Genomic DNA, 16,528 nt, shown 5'->3' with positions numbered 1-16,528 from the left:
TCCCATTCCTCCTTGCAAAACAGCTCGAGCACAGAGAGGTTGGATGGAGAGCATTTGTGAACAGCAGTTTTCAGTTCTTTCCACAGATTCTCGATTGGATTCAGGTCTGGACTTTGACTTGGCCATTCTAACACCTGGATATGTTTATTTTTGAACCATTCCATTGTAGATTTTGCTTTATGTTTTGGATCATTGTCTTGTTGGAAAACAAATCTCCGTCCCAGTCTCAGGTCTTTTGCAGACTCCATCAGGTTTTCTTCCAGAATGGTCCTGTATTTGGCTCCATCCATCTTCACATCAATTTTAACCATCTTCCCTGTCCCTGCTGAAGAAAAGCAGGCCCAAACTATGATGCTGCCACCACCATGTTTGACAGTGGGGATGGTGTATTCAGGGTGATGAGCTGTGTTGCTTTTACGCTAAACATAACGTTTTGCATTGTTGCCAAAAAGTTCAATTTTGGTTTCATCTGACCAGAGCACCTTCTTCCACATGTTTGGTGTGTCTCCCAGGTGGCTTGTGGCAAACTTTAAACGTCACTTTTTATGGATATCTTTAAGAAATGGCTTTCTTCTTGCCACTCTTCCATAAAGGCCAGATTTGTGCAATATACGACTGATTGTTGTCCTATGGACAGAGTCTCCCACCTCAGCTGTAGATCTCTGCAGTTCATCCAGAGTGATCATGGGCCTCTTGGCTGCATCTCTGATCAGTCTTCTCCTTGTATGAGCTGAAAGTTTAGAGGGACGGCCAGGTCTTGGTAGATTTGCAGTGGTCTGATACTCCTTCCATTAATATTATCGCTTGCACAGTGCTCCTTGGGATGTTTAAAGCTTGGGAAATCTTTTTGTATCCAAATCCGGCTTTAAACTTCTTCACAACAGTATCTCGGACCTGCCTGGTGTGTTCCTTGTTCTTCATGATGCTCTCTGCGCTTTTAACGGACCTCTGAGACTATCACAGTGCAGGTGCATTTATACGGAGACTTGATTACACACAGGTGGATTGTATTTATCATCATTAGTCATTTAGGTCAACATTGGATCATTCAGAGATCTTCACTGAACTTCTGGAGAGAGTTTGCTGCACTGAAAGTAAAGGGGCTGAATAATTTTGCACGCCCAATTTTTCAGTATTTTATTTGTTAAAAAAGTTTGAAATATCCAATAAATGTCGTTCCACTTCATGATTGTGTCCCACTTGTTGTTGATTCTTCACAAAAAAATACAGTTTTATATCTTTATGTTTGAAGCCTGAAATGTGGCAAAAGGTCGCAAAGTTCAAGGGGGCAGAATACTTTCGCAAGGCACTGTATATAGTTCTGGGCCGTTTTGCCTTTTAATTGAATTGTGGTGCTGATCCTAAATCAAATATACTGCTGTCTGTGGAACCAGAAATCCATTAAGCCCTATAGCCTGAGGTCTTCAGAGGAGCTCTTGATCAGCCAATAACAAACAGTTCTAAACATAGCCATCTCAAATTCTGCGGGATGTGTGTGTTCAGCGACTGTTTGGTTTGAGGCCGTTTGATTGGCTGCTTGCGAGATGCCTGTTCAAACCTCACAACTCGGCACACAGTGGACTTGAGAGATTCCTCAGGGAATTATGTAATGGAAGAACGGACCTCACACTTGACCTCCCGGTGGTCCATGAATGTTCGCATGGCTTGAGGCAGAGTTGGGGTTGGGTTTGCTCCTCAGAGAGGCTATGTTCCAAATGGTACCCTATTCTCTATCGCAGTGTTTCATTCTCTACTGGTTTTGCCCCAGGACCCAAATTCAACCATGTTGTCTCAGTTGCTACTCAATATTCGCATTGCAAAAAATAATAATCAAAATTCTATCTGGATAACGATTTATATTGATAGGAAATGTAGCAATTGTATGACAAGGTAACAACATGCCCACTTCTTTCATTGTCAATTACGTTTTACCCATATTCCTAATGAAACATTTTTATAAACTCTGAAACCACAAAATCAACCAAAATATTGCTGCTATTAGCTCTGTATTGAAAATGATGTGATTGAAAACTTGTTCAGAGGTTAAATGTATAAACATTTTAATTTCTACACACTTTATATCTGGTTTAACTCATCAAAGTTCAGAATTGAGTATTTTGTCATAAATAAAAATACCCACCCAAAAAGTTGATTTTCTTTTTTTTACTCAGACACCCACGACCATTCAAAACTTTTGAGTCGTGAACCACCAGTTGAGAATCACTGCTCTATAATAGTGCACTAGTTTTGACCAGAGGGCTCTGTCAAAAGTAGTGCACTATAGGGAATATGGTGCCATTTTGGGGGGTGCACTGAGCCCCCTCCCCCTGTTCAAATGACCTCAGAGACACGAAACCTGGGGAGTGATCTGCAACCAGTACCTTTCTGTCCCAGCTGCTTAACAGCGAACCGGGGGTAATATTTGAAAAGAAGGGGAGAGATCCAAACCAGAAAACTGAAGACAAAGACACTGCTGGGGGTTGCAGTTTTTCGCCCATTTTTTCCCATCTCCTGTGGACACTAATCCTGGTGCTATAGGGATGGAGATAAAGAGTGGCCTAGGGACATTCAAGGCCTTGATACAGGGCTTTGCTCTACCCCAAACACTGTGCGCTGTTGTAACAGATGGGCTGGGGTGAAGCAATGTGCTCATCGTCTATTGTTCAGTTCCCCCCTTCTAACCCAGCTCTTTAGATCAGCAGAAACGAGCACTACGCACAAACATGGGCTTCTGGGTTAGTTTGGGTTATTTTCTTCAAAGGTGTCTTGTAATATTGGCATAGTGTGATAACACACTGCAACATGCTGTGACTGTGTCAGCATTTTTGGGAACGTTTTGTTTTTACCTGCATCATACTGTACAGCACAGAGTTGGTGCCATCAAGCTGGGAAAATAGTCTAGTAGTCTGTGGGCATTAATTTCAGTATGTAGTGCAGTGTAAGACAGACATTTGTATAAGTCAAATACCATGATGGACCTGGATGAGGCAAGTTAATGTGAGGGGATTACAGCGATTGGATCAGCAGGGAGCATGCTATCTGGTCTGGACAGGGATATATGGATGGGGGGGGGTTGGCTTGGCTGGGGGGTTGGGGGAGTGGCACTGACTGTCTTTGACACAAACTCTCCAGACAGACTACAGCTGGATTACAATTGGACTATGGACTACTATAAAATGGTGGACTGCCAATCAAGCCCTCATATGCATCACTATTCCAGATTAGATTATCACTGCACAAGGATGAGCACCTGATCTTCATAGGAGTTCACCAAAACTGTTCATGACTGAAGTTCTGGAGTTGATGCATTGACTAACAGACCGCAGATAATGTAATCTATAGCACCAACTTACTTTTGCCAGCAATATCCATGTTCATCCCCTGTTCTCTTGCTTTAAAATCACGGCCTGTGTCTAATGTATTCCATTTGTTATTCTTCTTTACAGGGGGGACTGCTGATTCCAAGATGGAGGTGAAGACGTCACTTCTGGACAACATGATAGGGGTGGGGGACATGGTCCTGCTAGAACCCCTCAACGAAGACTCCTTCATCGTGAACCTGAGGAACCGCTTCGACCACAATGAGATCTATGTAAGTTCTCCCTCAGCAAGTATTAAACTGGGTTTAGCCATAGCTGAGTTATATAATTTAATATATTCTCAATGTATTTGAAACTCACATTATGCTTGAATGTGTAACTGGATTTTGCCCCAGCTGCCTCAATGTCGTGGTTCAGCCGTGTTATTGTTCCCTCAGCTTCACTCTCCCTAAAAGTGCATGTTTACACTTAGCTTAGACAAACACAAAGTGTGCACTTAAGCAATCTGCAGATACATCATTCATTGTTTCTAAACTCACTGCTGGAGCCTGTGCTTAGCCTATTCATTTTAGCCCTTGCCTCAAAAACAGCAGCACAGATACAGCAACCTCACCACAAAGCCCTGAGTTGACCAATCAATAAGTCACATCACTGAAGAATGTAGATGTCTCAAATGAGGCAGAACATTCAGAGCTCCAGGGAGGAGATTCAACTGGCTGCTGCCACTTCCCTTGGGGGGGGGGGGGGGGTGGATGAATGGAGCAGACCTGTGTTCCAATACTATTTGAAATATTTCAAATACTTTGAGCGATTGTGCATGCCTGCCTGGAGTGCCAGATTGTCAGGGTGTGCAGTTTTGGCACTATTCTATTGGTCCATTAAGACAGGCAAGCTCAAGAAAGCATATGTAACATATTTGAAATTATTCCGAATAATATTTGAACCCAGGTCTGGAATATAGAGGCTGGATGAGGACTCTGTCTCAGGGCTCTGCTCCCTGGCTTCTCCCAGGGAACCCCTGCCTATCTGTGAGTTGGCGTCTCCAGACATCAGCCTCTATGATTATGGCTCTGGTTCTCTCCTCACTGCTGACTAGGACAGAGCCAAGTCAGAGCCCAGAGATTGATGTCACCACGCTCAACTATGATTGGCTGGCTACCTCAGCTTCGTGATATTTTAGTTAAGTTCATATCGCTTCCTGTGTTTATATGAGTTGTTTGTGACATCTAAGCTGCCCTCAAATTTCTCTGTCGAACAGTGAACTAAAGCATATGGTTGGTCTAAGTCAGTCTGTAAGCAAAATGGTTTTGTTGAAGTCTAGTGCTGTATAAATGCTTGAGTTGAATCATACTATTCAACTGGTAATTTTCTACTCTGTCCAGTAACCTCTTTACATACCGCACAGAGGAGTGATTTGTTACTGGCTCATTAACTTTAGGTCACTAAAAGCCAGGCAGAAATCTGGTTTCCTCTGTTTATTCTTTAAAGATCTTATCACTCCCCTATCTTAGACACAGGCTGTGAGAATTGGTCAGAACCTGTTCTTGTTTGTACAATTCTGTTAATGAAGTAAAGCCAATTACCACGTATCTCTTTTGTCAGCTTACCTTCCCCTTTGAGGGTTAAACAGCTCTTTGTGTAGATGAAGTATTTAAAGACTGCAACTTGTAAATACGTTACTCTGGCTTTATCCTGAGTGGGAACTTCCTAACAATATCTTGTATAAAACTCACACACACACACACACACACACACACACACACAAATAAGTGGATTCGGCTATTTCAGCCACACCAATTGCTGACAGGTGTATAAAATTGAGCACACATCCATGCAATCTCCATAGACAAACACAGGCAGTGAATTGCCTTACTGAAGATCTCAGTGACTTTCAACGTGGCACTGTCATAGGCCACCTATCCAACAAGGCAGTTTGTCAAATTTCTGCCCTGCTAGAGCTACCCCGGTCAACTAAGTGTTGTTATTGTGAAGTGGAAACATCTAGGAGCGACAACAGCTCAGCCGCGAAGTGGTAGGCCACAGGAGCTCACAGAACGGGACCGGCGAGTACTGAAGCGTGTAGCTCGTAAAAATCGTCTCCTTGGTTGCAACAGGCACTACCCAGTTCCGAACTTCCTCTGGAAACATCAGCACAAGAATTGTTCGTCGGGACCTTCATGAAATGGGTTTCCATGGCCGAGTAGCCACACACAATCAATCAAATGTATTTATATAGCCCTTCATACATCAGCTGATGTCACAAAGTGCTGTACAGAAACCCAGCCTAAAACCCCAAACGGCAAGCAATGCCAGTGTAGAAGCACGTTGGCTAGGAAAAACTCCATAGAAAGGCCGGAACCTAGGAAGAAATCCAGCTGAACCAGGCTATGAGGGGTGGCAAGTCCTCTTCTGCCTATGCCGGGTGGACATTATAATAGAACATGGCCAAGATGTTCATAGATGACCAGCAGGGTCAATTAATAATAATCACAGTGGCTGTAGAGGGTGCAACAGGTCAGCACCTCAGGAGTAAAGGTCAATTGGCTTTTCATAGCTGATCATTCAGAGTATCTCTACTGCTCATTTTGTCTCTAGAGATTTGAATTCCAGCAGATCTGGGACAAGGTAGCACGTCCGGTGAACAGGTCAGGGTTCCATAGCCGCAGGCAGAACAGTTGAAACTGTAGCAGCAGCATGGCCAGGTGGACTGGGGACAGCAAGGAGTCATCAGGTAGTCCTGAGGCATGGTTCAAGGAATTCACACAGGACAAGACCGGAGAAATACTCCAGATATAACAGACTGACCCTATCCCCCAAACACAAACTTTGCAGCCAAAATACTGGAGGCTGAGACAGGAGGGGTCGGGAGACACTGTGACCCTGTCCGACAAGCCTAAGATCACCATGCGCAATGCCAATTGTCGGCTGGACTGGTGTAAGCTCAACGCCATTCACATACAATTAATATACTAGGCTATGCTTTTTGATTTACATATGTTCCTGTAATGTCCCCGAGACCATTGTCATAGTCCTGGAGGGCCGACGCTGCTTGTTCCATAGTCAATAAATCCATGAATTTCCTTAACCAAATGTCCATGCTGAAGCACTGTGGTTTACTCTCTTTCCAATTCCTAAGTATTGTTTGTTTGACTGGCAGGAAGGCCAATGCAATGATGTGTTACGTCGTTCTAGGGTGGATATTGTCCACCATACACCTAACAGGCACACAGGACAATGTGGGATACATGCATTCAAAATTCCAGACAACATATCTACCTCGGTCCAAAATGTTTTAGCAGCTGGACATTTCCATAACAGATGCATTAGTGTACCAACCCCACCGCAGCCATAACAACCCACATCTGAAAGGCTTTGATTCATTTTTTTCAACCTGTTAGGTGTAATATGCAAAACCTTAATTTGATTCATTTGATACCTTACACATTCGGGATATAGATGTTGTGTTTTTCCATATTGCATCCCACTGTACTGCGGTCAGAGATGCACACAAGTCCTGTTCCCAATGTAACGGAGTAAGGATGTTGTTTGGGGAGGAGAGGCCAACAAGCTTGTATAAGGCAGAAACGGTTCCCTTCCCATTAGCAGCCCGGCCCCCCCCTTTGTTGTCCATCACGCTTTTAGATCCCACATCAATACCCTTTGAGAAATAAATTGTATTGTTGATTTTGATCTGTAAATGGGGCAGAAATTGTATGTAATTCAGGCCAAACGTTGCTATCAACTCTTTAATTGGTTTGACATCACCATCCCTTACTACCTGCCCCACCTGACTGATGTTTTGGCGTTGGCAGGTAATATTAACCTATGTCTTTCTCTCTGCAGTAAACAATGGGTTGTTCCATATTGGACACGAAGGGAGAGATGCTCCATTGATAACCTTTTATGACGCATCTTTGCCACTTCACATGAAAACTCAAGTAGTGGATTATCTATTTTCCAATGGAACTTGAGCTAATACCATAATGATTATTTTGAGATCAAATTGCTATGTTCTGTTAGAATGTTTTCCTCTAGCCACTCCCAGCGGCCTACTATTCCTCCATGTTTATAACCCCATGACAATTGGTATCTTGTTATAAGACAAGTAATACAAATACTCAGGAACACCTAATCCACCCTTGCTTCTTGACATGCACAGTTCGTGCTTGGTTTCTTATCTTTCCACAACAATCCAGAAAATAAACTACGGCTCTCTTTAAACCAGTACTGAGGAAACTGAGGTGGTATAGCTGACATAGGGAACGATGGTCTAGGGAGGATGTTTAAGCAATAAGGCACGAGGGGGTGTGGAATATGGCCAATATACCACGGCTAAGGGCTGTTCTTATGCACGACGCAACACAGAGTGCTTGGATACAGCCCTTAGCCGTGGTATACTGGCCATATGCCACAAACCCCCGAGGTGCCTTATTGCTACTATAAAGTGGTTACCAAAGTAATTAGAGCTGTAAAAATAACTTTTGTCATACGTGTGGTATGCTGTCAGCCAATCAGGGTTTTAACCAACCAGTTTATAATAGTCTTTATCACCTCTGCTCTACCCCATAGTGATAAAAGTAGTACAGTAATAATAACATTTGGGTGGGGTCTTCCACCTCCACTGACCAGGAGTGGTTTTAAAAGCTGACTGGCTGGCTGCAGCCAACATTTAGCTACTAATCGCTACAGGCCTGTTAGGTGAGTGTCCCTAGTACTTGTTATGGTGTCAGTTGTTGTTTTCCTTCATGAGGTGAATCTTTTCGTTCCTTACCGGTTGTACATGACACCCTGCCCACAACATCAATCTCAATGGTTTTATTTTTCTGAGATTTAGAAGAAAATATTTGATTCCTGTGAGAAATATCTGATCTCTATGAGTGCCAACCCTTTTTTTGATCCTACGACCGCTCCCCTTCTGATGTCATCCATTTATTTTTGATGAGCCAAGCCAAACACACATTTAAATGTCAGTTCAGGCATGACATCTCATCTGTGTTGACTATACATATTCCCTTGAATAGGTCTTGCTGTTTTAGCTTCGATCTAATGAGAATGTTAGACTGATGTCTGGATTATAATGCTTAGCTTGGAATGAGGAAGCAAAGTATTTTCTTTTAGTGTTTGGAACTTGTAATTACAAAGTCCTGCAAGGAGACATTTCCCCTTTCTCTGTAATTTACTCAGCACTGCCTAACTTTCATCCTTGAAAGAAATCGTTTTTGAAATTGCCCCTTTTTTATATGGGAGATCACGACAACACACTTATATAATGGGACTGACAGTGATCTGGTTACTATTATTATTGAGTCTGGTGTTCAGTTAGGGTCAATGGTCCCTGTGGTTGGAAAGCCCCTGTTTTCTTTGCCGTAAAACATTAAAGCATAATGTGAGTGTCAAATACATTGAGAATATATTAAATGATATAACTCCATTAATGCTAATCCCAGTTTAACACTTGCTGAGGGAGAACATCATGTGTTACACAAAGCATTCCCTTCTCCTAAATCCTGGTAATGTTCTCTACTGTATATCCCTCCAGTCCCGTTGTACTACAATTATCTGAGGTATTCAGGGGGAGAAGGGAGTGTACATGCACTCATTATGGGAGGCTGAGAGAGATCATGGGAGTGTGTGCCCTTACGTGCTTTTCCTGTTAAAAAAGGCCATTGTCGCGTCAGCCTTAACTTTGCCTTAATGGCCCTGTACACACTTGGTTGTCTAGCAGTGACCCTACCAAGCCAGCGTTTGCTTTTATTCTGAGCACTCCATTTGTCTTGTCCATTCTCGCCTCAGGTTCTCCAAAGAGTCGATTATGCCTCCCATGTACTTTTTGACAATAGGCAGTGGGATGTGGTGTTGCCTTGGAAAGGTCTGGCTCTCCTGTTCTGAGTGGGTTATATAACTTCCATTTTAACAGAGAGAGTGGAGAGGGAGTTGTTTAGAACCACCTGAAAATGCAGTCCTCTTCTATCTCAATGTAAGGTTTACAGTTTGACAGATTTTTTCAGAAATGACATACTGTCGTCAGTCTCACTCTGCAGTAATAAATGGAGCCGGGGAACGATGCCAAATGTGACGTTATTATGTATAATTTTCTTGACACACTCTAAGCAACAATGACAAAGTACATAAATTCATGTTTTTCTCAATCCTAATTTATGGAAATAATATGTACTGTACATAGAATGCACTTTAAAGAATGACCCGGCTGCATCAAGCTGACCCATTTCTTTCCGACAAAATCTGTTTCAATTACTTGAGTCCAGTGCCTTTAATATCAGCCATCACCATTTGGAGATGTAGCCTCACCCATACCCCCCTCTACTCGTGCCCACTACCCCTACATTCCTCTATCTACCAGACTCCCCTCTGATATGAGGTCACACGGGAGAAGCCGCATCCTGGGATTCCAGACATTTTTCCTTTGTTTTTAAGTCTCCCGTGCTGATGCTCTTTCCACTCTTTTCAAGCTCCCACATGCCTGAACAATGCAGCAGGATAGAATTCCCAGCTGGGAAGAGCTGAGGAATGAAAATGAAACTCCTCTCACCTCAGTGCTTCCATGAGAGCAGAGCTGAGCAAGACATCACTTTCAGACACCATAGCAGTATTCCTTACCGGAGAGAAGTTCTCTGAACACTAGTCAATCCATCACACCCTGATGTCTCTCACTCTACTCTTTATCGCTCTCTCTCTGCAGACCTACATAGACAGCGTAGTGATATATCATTTCTAATAATCATACCCTGGTGTCTTGTTCCCTCTCTCTGCAGACGTACATCGGCAGTGTGGTGATCTCCATGAACCCCTACAGGTCTCTCCCCATCTACACACCACAGAAGGTGGAGGAGTATCGCAACAGGAACTTCTACGAGCTCAGCCCACACATGTGAGTGCCTGGCCTAGGTCCTTCCTCCACCCTATCTTTGTGTAGTGCCGTCTACCTCCACCCCACTGCTGGCATGTTGTGTAGGATGCGTCTTTTTGTCCACGTTGAGGCCACAGGCAACAAAGCCCCTGTTTATAAATGCCTGATGTTTCAGGCAAAATGTCAGACACACAAGTGAATGGCATTGATTGGCGCACACAATCGGAAACATTTGAGCCCAAAAGACAATGCACATCTCGGCCAGTAGGTTGGCGGAGAGGTTTTTGTTTTGCCTCTTGAGTTCACTGTTCAGTTTACTGTTCCCATTGTGATTTCCAAGGACCAGTATGGTTTAACTACAGCTCAACCAAATTAACCAGTATTGAGATAGAGGATGTGTGCTGTGCTCTGTCCCACACACTAGACCTTGTTTTGGGGTACAGACAGTTGGGTAGTGAGGGGCCCCTGGAGGGAACCCCTCCAGCAGGTGGCCATCTGCCTGTCCCTCCACAGCGGTGCCGGAGCCAGCCCAGAGGCCCTGCTGCACAGCTCTGACACAGTAAAACAAAATAGGTTCCCTGCTGGTCCTGCTGCTCTGACACGGTAAAACACAGTAGGTGCACTGCTGGTCCTGCTGCTTTGCCACAGTAAAACAAAGCAGGTGTCCTGCTGCTCTGACACGGTAAAACAAAGGCCAACACTCGTCAATTAGCTTCCCTGCCTGCTGCATCCCTGGGCTGGAGCAGACACTCCATGGTTGGAGGACGAAAGAGGGAGGGCGGCAGTGGGGGAGATCCCTTAGCTGTTCCAGCACTGACTGACTCGTCACAAAAAGACAGCCAGACAAATGAAAGGGTATTTTATTTATACTAGAGCGTACGCTTCAAAGGGCCTGCTCCTGTTCCAGAACCCCCTCTTTCTCTTCATGTGGTGACTCAGCAGACAGCAGGACAGTCAAACAGGGCAGATGTGTCCAGCTGTTTCTTTTGGCAATCTCTTTCCTTATAAGATGTTTTCCATTCCCTCTCGGTCTCCAGACCCAATGCTGCTCTGTTCAGTCTTTCTCTCGCCTGCAGTTTCTCTTCCACTAGCTTCATCACTCTTGTTTAAAAGAAGTCCTCTACTTCCTCCTCTCTAATGCTGATATCAGCCTTCAGAGGCCAGGGCCCACATTGCTCTTGGATCTGGAGCCATGCCTGGGCTGATCTAGGGCATCTGTTTTGCCCATCATGGCACAGAAACAGAGCTCTTAGATGGGGAGAGAGTGATAACCGAGGCCCTAGATTTATAGGCCCATGGGGCTCCGGGCTCAACTTGAGACAATACACCATTGCAGGCCATCATAGGGCCCATTGAACAGTAAAGATGAGTTGGACAGTCAACACTTCATTCCTCTCAGTAGAGATGACAACTTAAGTAACAGTTGCCAGATGCAGACACACACACATCCACCCCCAACCTGTTATAATTTACACTGATCTTCAGATTAAAGTGTTGTCTGTCATTATACGTACATTAAGTCTACCTTACTCAATCTGCATCTCCCAGTTCCATGTCTGATTCTTTCCTAAAGTACATTATGCATTCAAGGTTGCTACTCAGTAGGTTTCCAGCTCTCTTAAAACTTCTTATGGCTTACATCCCGCTAACGGGATCGATATGACAACAGCCAGTGAAAGTGCAGGGCGCCAAATTCAAAACAATAGAAATTCCTCAAATATACAAGTATTTTACACCATTTTAAAGATACACTTGTTGCTAATCCCACCACACTGTCCGATTTCAAAAAGGCGAACGACGAAAACACACCAAACGATTGTTACGTCTGCACCTAGTCACAGAAAAACACAGCCATTTTTCCAGCCAAAGAGAGGAGTCACATAAAGCAGAAATGGAGATAAAATGAATCACTAACCTTTGATGATCTTTATCAGATGACACTCATAGGACTTCATGTTACACAATACATGTATGTTCGATAAAGTTCATATTTATATCCAAAAATCTGTTTACATTGGCGCGTTACGTTCAGTAATGTTTTGCCTCCAAAACATCCAGTGATTTTGCAGAGAGCCACAGCAATTTACAGAAATATTCATCATAAATGTTGATGAAAATACAAGTGTTATGCATGGAACTTTATCTAAACTTCTCCTTAATGCAACCGCTGTGTCAGATTTCAAAAAAGCACACCATGCAATAATCTGTGTACGGCGCTCAGACACAAAAACAAGCCATACAGATATCCGCCATGTTGTGGAGTCAACAGAAGTCAGAAATAACATTATAAATATTTGATTACCTTTGATGATCTTCATCAGAAAGCACTCCCAGGAATCCCAGTTCCACAATAAATGTTTGATTTGTTCGATAAAGTCTATGTCCAAATACCTCCTTTTTGTTAGCGCTTTTAGTACACAAATCCAAACTCACAAGGCGGGCAAGTCCAGGTGAAAGTTCAGACGAAAAGTCATATTACAGTTTGTAGAAACACGTCAAACGAAGTATAGAATCAATCTTTAGGATGTTTCTATCATAAATCTTCAATAATGTTTCAACCGGAGAATTCCTTTGTCTGTAGAAATGCAATGGAACGCAGCTAACTCTCACGTGAGCGTGTGTGATCAGCTCATGGCACTCTGCCAGACCCCTGACTCAATCAGTTCTCATTCCCCCCTCCTTCACAGTAGAAGCCTCAAACACGGTTCAAAAGACTGTTTACATCTAGTGGAAGCCTTAGGAAGTGCAATATGACCCCATAGACACTGTATATTCGATAGGCAATGACTTGAAAAACTACAAAATTCACTTCCTGGTTGGATTTTTTTCTCAGGTTTTTGCCTGCCATATGAGTTATGTTATACTCACAGACATCATTCAAACAGTTTTAGAAACTTCAGTGTTTTCTATCCAAATATAATACTAATAATATGCATGTATTAGCAACTGCGCCTGAGTAGCAGGCAGTTTACTCTGGGCACCTTATTTATCCAAGCTACTCAATACTGCCCCCAGCCATAAGAAGTTAAATCCTCTCAGATAGACAGGTTATGTTGAAAGATGCCAATCTAGGCTTAAATGGTTATCCGTATCGGCTGGGGGTAGATCCAGGTGACACAACATGCATGTAAAACGCTGACTCAACTTTTCCCAATGTTTCTGAATGTACTGTATGTTGTAAATGTATATGTTATATATCATTTGCTAGTCAGACATAGTTTCTTGTTCATAGTCAAGAGTTATAACATGGCAGGAAAATCTCACCTGATGCTAAGCTGTTAACTAAGAGGAGTATATACGGTAAACACAGCTGAACACCGCAACAGTTCACTGCTCTCCTAGGATGCGTCCCAAATGGCACTCTATTCTCAATGTAGTGCCCTATGAATCCTGGTCAGAAGTAGTACACTATGTAGGGAATAAGATGCCATTAGAGATACAACTCCTAGTTTGGTTTCAGCCTAAAGGATTAGTCCCTCTGAGGTCCTGAAGTGGCTGTCTGTCGTGGCCCAAACCAAAACCCGAAATAACATCGATCTTAATCTTGTCCCTATCAGGCCATCTGGACTTGTCATTCTGTCTTTGTTTTGCTGACTGACAACCAGCTCTGTGTAACATGAGACTACTGAGTCCAGACCACTGCCACGTTAAACCTGTCTGTCACGGTCTCACCACCACTGAAAACTATGAGGAAATGCCATATTCAGTGCTGAACATGACTGGAGATGTCAGTCACTGCTACACCTCAGTGTTACTTGAGATTCTGTATGACAATTTTGAAAGTAATTGAGGATCATGATTCACAACATTCATCGGATGCTCCGCCATTTTGCTTCCTTAGATACGATCTTAAGTTCTAATCACCATTTTCAGAGGCAGAGACAATGCAGTCACAGAAGGATGATATTGATGATCAACATACTTGTGTTTTATGAAGTAAAAAACATCCCAAGGCAGCTGGAGATGGTAATCTGTGGTGGGGAAACCAATTTCAATAGAACATTTATGTATTTTCCTTAGCTTAGCTGGAATTCAAAGCAGAGCAGACAAATATGTATCACTGCAGGCCATGGAATTTCACTGAGTTTGCAGACCGGGAGGTTTGAGCTTGAGTTAATGATCTATCTAAGCTATGTGATATAAATATGTTATAGAATATTGATGCTGATACTGCATGAGGAAAAGCACATAACATTCCTACTTGAATTATGCTTTATGAACAAGGCCCAGTAGTACATAGGCCACTATTTGGAAAGGTGTTGATTTGAATCTACAGCCATTTCCCTTGATTACCATTATCAGATCTACAAGACAAAAGACAACAGTGTGGGCTTGCTATATGACTAAGTGGAGAGTTGGATCAGCCCAACAGGATAGGCAGTGGGTGTTAATGCAGCTTGTCGACAACTTAATAGAGAGGAAAGCATCATTGTGTGCACGTCCCAAATGGCACCCTGTTCCCTACATAGCACACTACTTTGCCCCGTTCAAAATTAGTACACTTTATAGAGATTTGGGTGCCATTAGGGATGCAGTTTTGACTAGTTAGTTTACAGATGAATGAGCCTCTCCTCCCGAAAACCCTGTTTATTTTACCACACCAAACTGTGCTTTCAAAGGTCACCCGAGCCGTAAAACAACTTGATTTAAATGAAATAAGTAAATCTTAGAAAGATCTCCAAACATTCAGGTCTGCTCAGCTAAGTGGTCCTTTAGGCCTGCGACCCAAGGCCGCTTTGGGTATTTACATAGAAAGAAAATCACATTCTGAAACGTATAGGGAACTATTCAGACGCCTTGACTTTTTCCACATTTTGTTACGTTACAGCCTTAATCTAAAATTGATTACATTTAAAACAAATCCTCAACAATCTACACACAATACACCATAATGACGAAACGAAAACATATTTTTTGAAATATTTGCAAATGTATTACAAATAAATAAAACACCTTATTTACATAAGAATTCAGAACCTTTTTTATGAGACGCAATTGACTTGTAGTTTGCTAAAAAGGCACATAAAGACACAAACAAGATTCTCTGGTCTGATGAAACCAAGATGGAACTCTTTGGCCTGAATGCCAAGCGTCACGCCTGGAGGAAACCTGGCGCCATCCCTACGGTGAAGCATGATGGTGGCAGCATCATGCTGTGGAGATGTTTTTCAGCGGCAGGGACTGGGAGACTAGTCAGGATCAAGGCAAAAACGAATGGAGCAAAGTACAGAGAGGTCCTTGATGAAAGCCTGCTCCAAAGTGCTCAGGACTTCAGACTGGGGCGACGGTTCACCTTCCAAAAGGACAATGACCCTAAGCACACAGCCAAGACAACGCAGGAGTGGCTTCGGGACAAGTCTCTGAATGTCCTTTAGTGGCCCAGCCAGAGTCCGGACTTGAACCCGATCGAACATCTCTGGAGTGACCTGAAAATGCCTGTGCAGCAACGCTCCCCATCCAACCTGACAGAGCTTGAGAGGATCTGCAGAGAAGAATGGGATAAACTCCCCAAATACAGGTGTGCCAAGCTTGTAGAGTCATACCCAAGAAGAATTGATGCTGTAATCGCTGCCAAAGGTGCTTCAACAAAGTACTGAGTACAGGGTCTGAATACTTATGTAAATTATATTTAATTTTTTCATTTTTAATAAATGAAAAAAATGTTAAACTGTTTTTGCTTTGTCATTTTGGGATGTTGTGTGTCGATTGAGGGGGAAACTATTTAATCAATTTTAGAATACGGCTGTAACAAAATGTGGGAAAAAATCAAGGGGTCTGAATACTGTATAGAGCCTTTTCATACAAAACTAAACGCTCCAAAATGTTTAAAAAAAGGAATCCTATATTTCAAGTTTTTTCGCTACTCACACACATCCTGACGTATAAGCGTGATTTTATAATCGTGACTATATGGATGGTAAGAAGCCATTAGTTAGTTCATCCATGCATGGTTTGGTCCTACTGTCTAAATTATTATCCTGACTCACTCCTCAATGGATTGATTCTCACGTAAAGGGTTATAAAATTAGGAGAGCTGACATAATGTAATTCCCAAAACTTTTCAATTATTCAGGGAAGAACCCATAATGTGCCATGGTTTGTTTGTTCCAATCACCTGATTTAAGCAACATGACACTTGTTTATATAAAAAAAAGACACTAACAAGGTGTTTGTTCATAGACTTTGCTATTTCCAAACCAATGCTCTTTTTTTCCCCCATGCCAGAAATGGTTCCTGTTTCCCATTTTTCATTAGGGTTTGTGGGTTTGGAAGCTGATTTTTCCAGGCGGGCTGGGGCCATTGTGGCTTTCTGATTGGTTAGGCTAGCCTAAAGGGGATC

At 42.9% G+C, this 16,528-nt stretch overlaps 1 protein-coding gene across 7 annotated transcripts in view; it reads left to right on the top strand.

Moving 5' to 3' along the window:
* The window catches only part of LOC139401230 (unconventional myosin-Ib-like), a 149,670-nt gene that overhangs the window by 19,020 nt on the left and 114,122 nt on the right, over positions 1–16,528 (top strand). For all 7 annotated transcript variants that reach the window (XM_071145637.1, XM_071145633.1, XM_071145625.1 and 4 more), the window contains exons 2-3: positions 3,447–3,592; positions 10,094–10,209. In XM_071145637.1, the coding sequence (XP_071001738.1) occupies positions 3,467–3,592; positions 10,094–10,209 (242 nt within the window). In that variant the 5' untranslated portion in view covers positions 3,447–3,466. The remainder of the gene's footprint in view (positions 1–3,446; positions 3,593–10,093; positions 10,210–16,528) is intronic.

Source organism: Oncorhynchus clarkii, chromosome 3 (genome assembly GCF_045791955.1).
Source record: "Oncorhynchus clarkii lewisi isolate Uvic-CL-2024 chromosome 3, UVic_Ocla_1.0, whole genome shotgun sequence".
In the NCBI taxonomy this organism is placed as follows: domain Eukaryota; kingdom Metazoa; phylum Chordata; class Actinopteri; order Salmoniformes; family Salmonidae; genus Oncorhynchus; species Oncorhynchus clarkii.
Note: the sequence above shows the minus strand (reverse complement) of the source record. Positions and strands in the feature narration are given on the sequence as shown.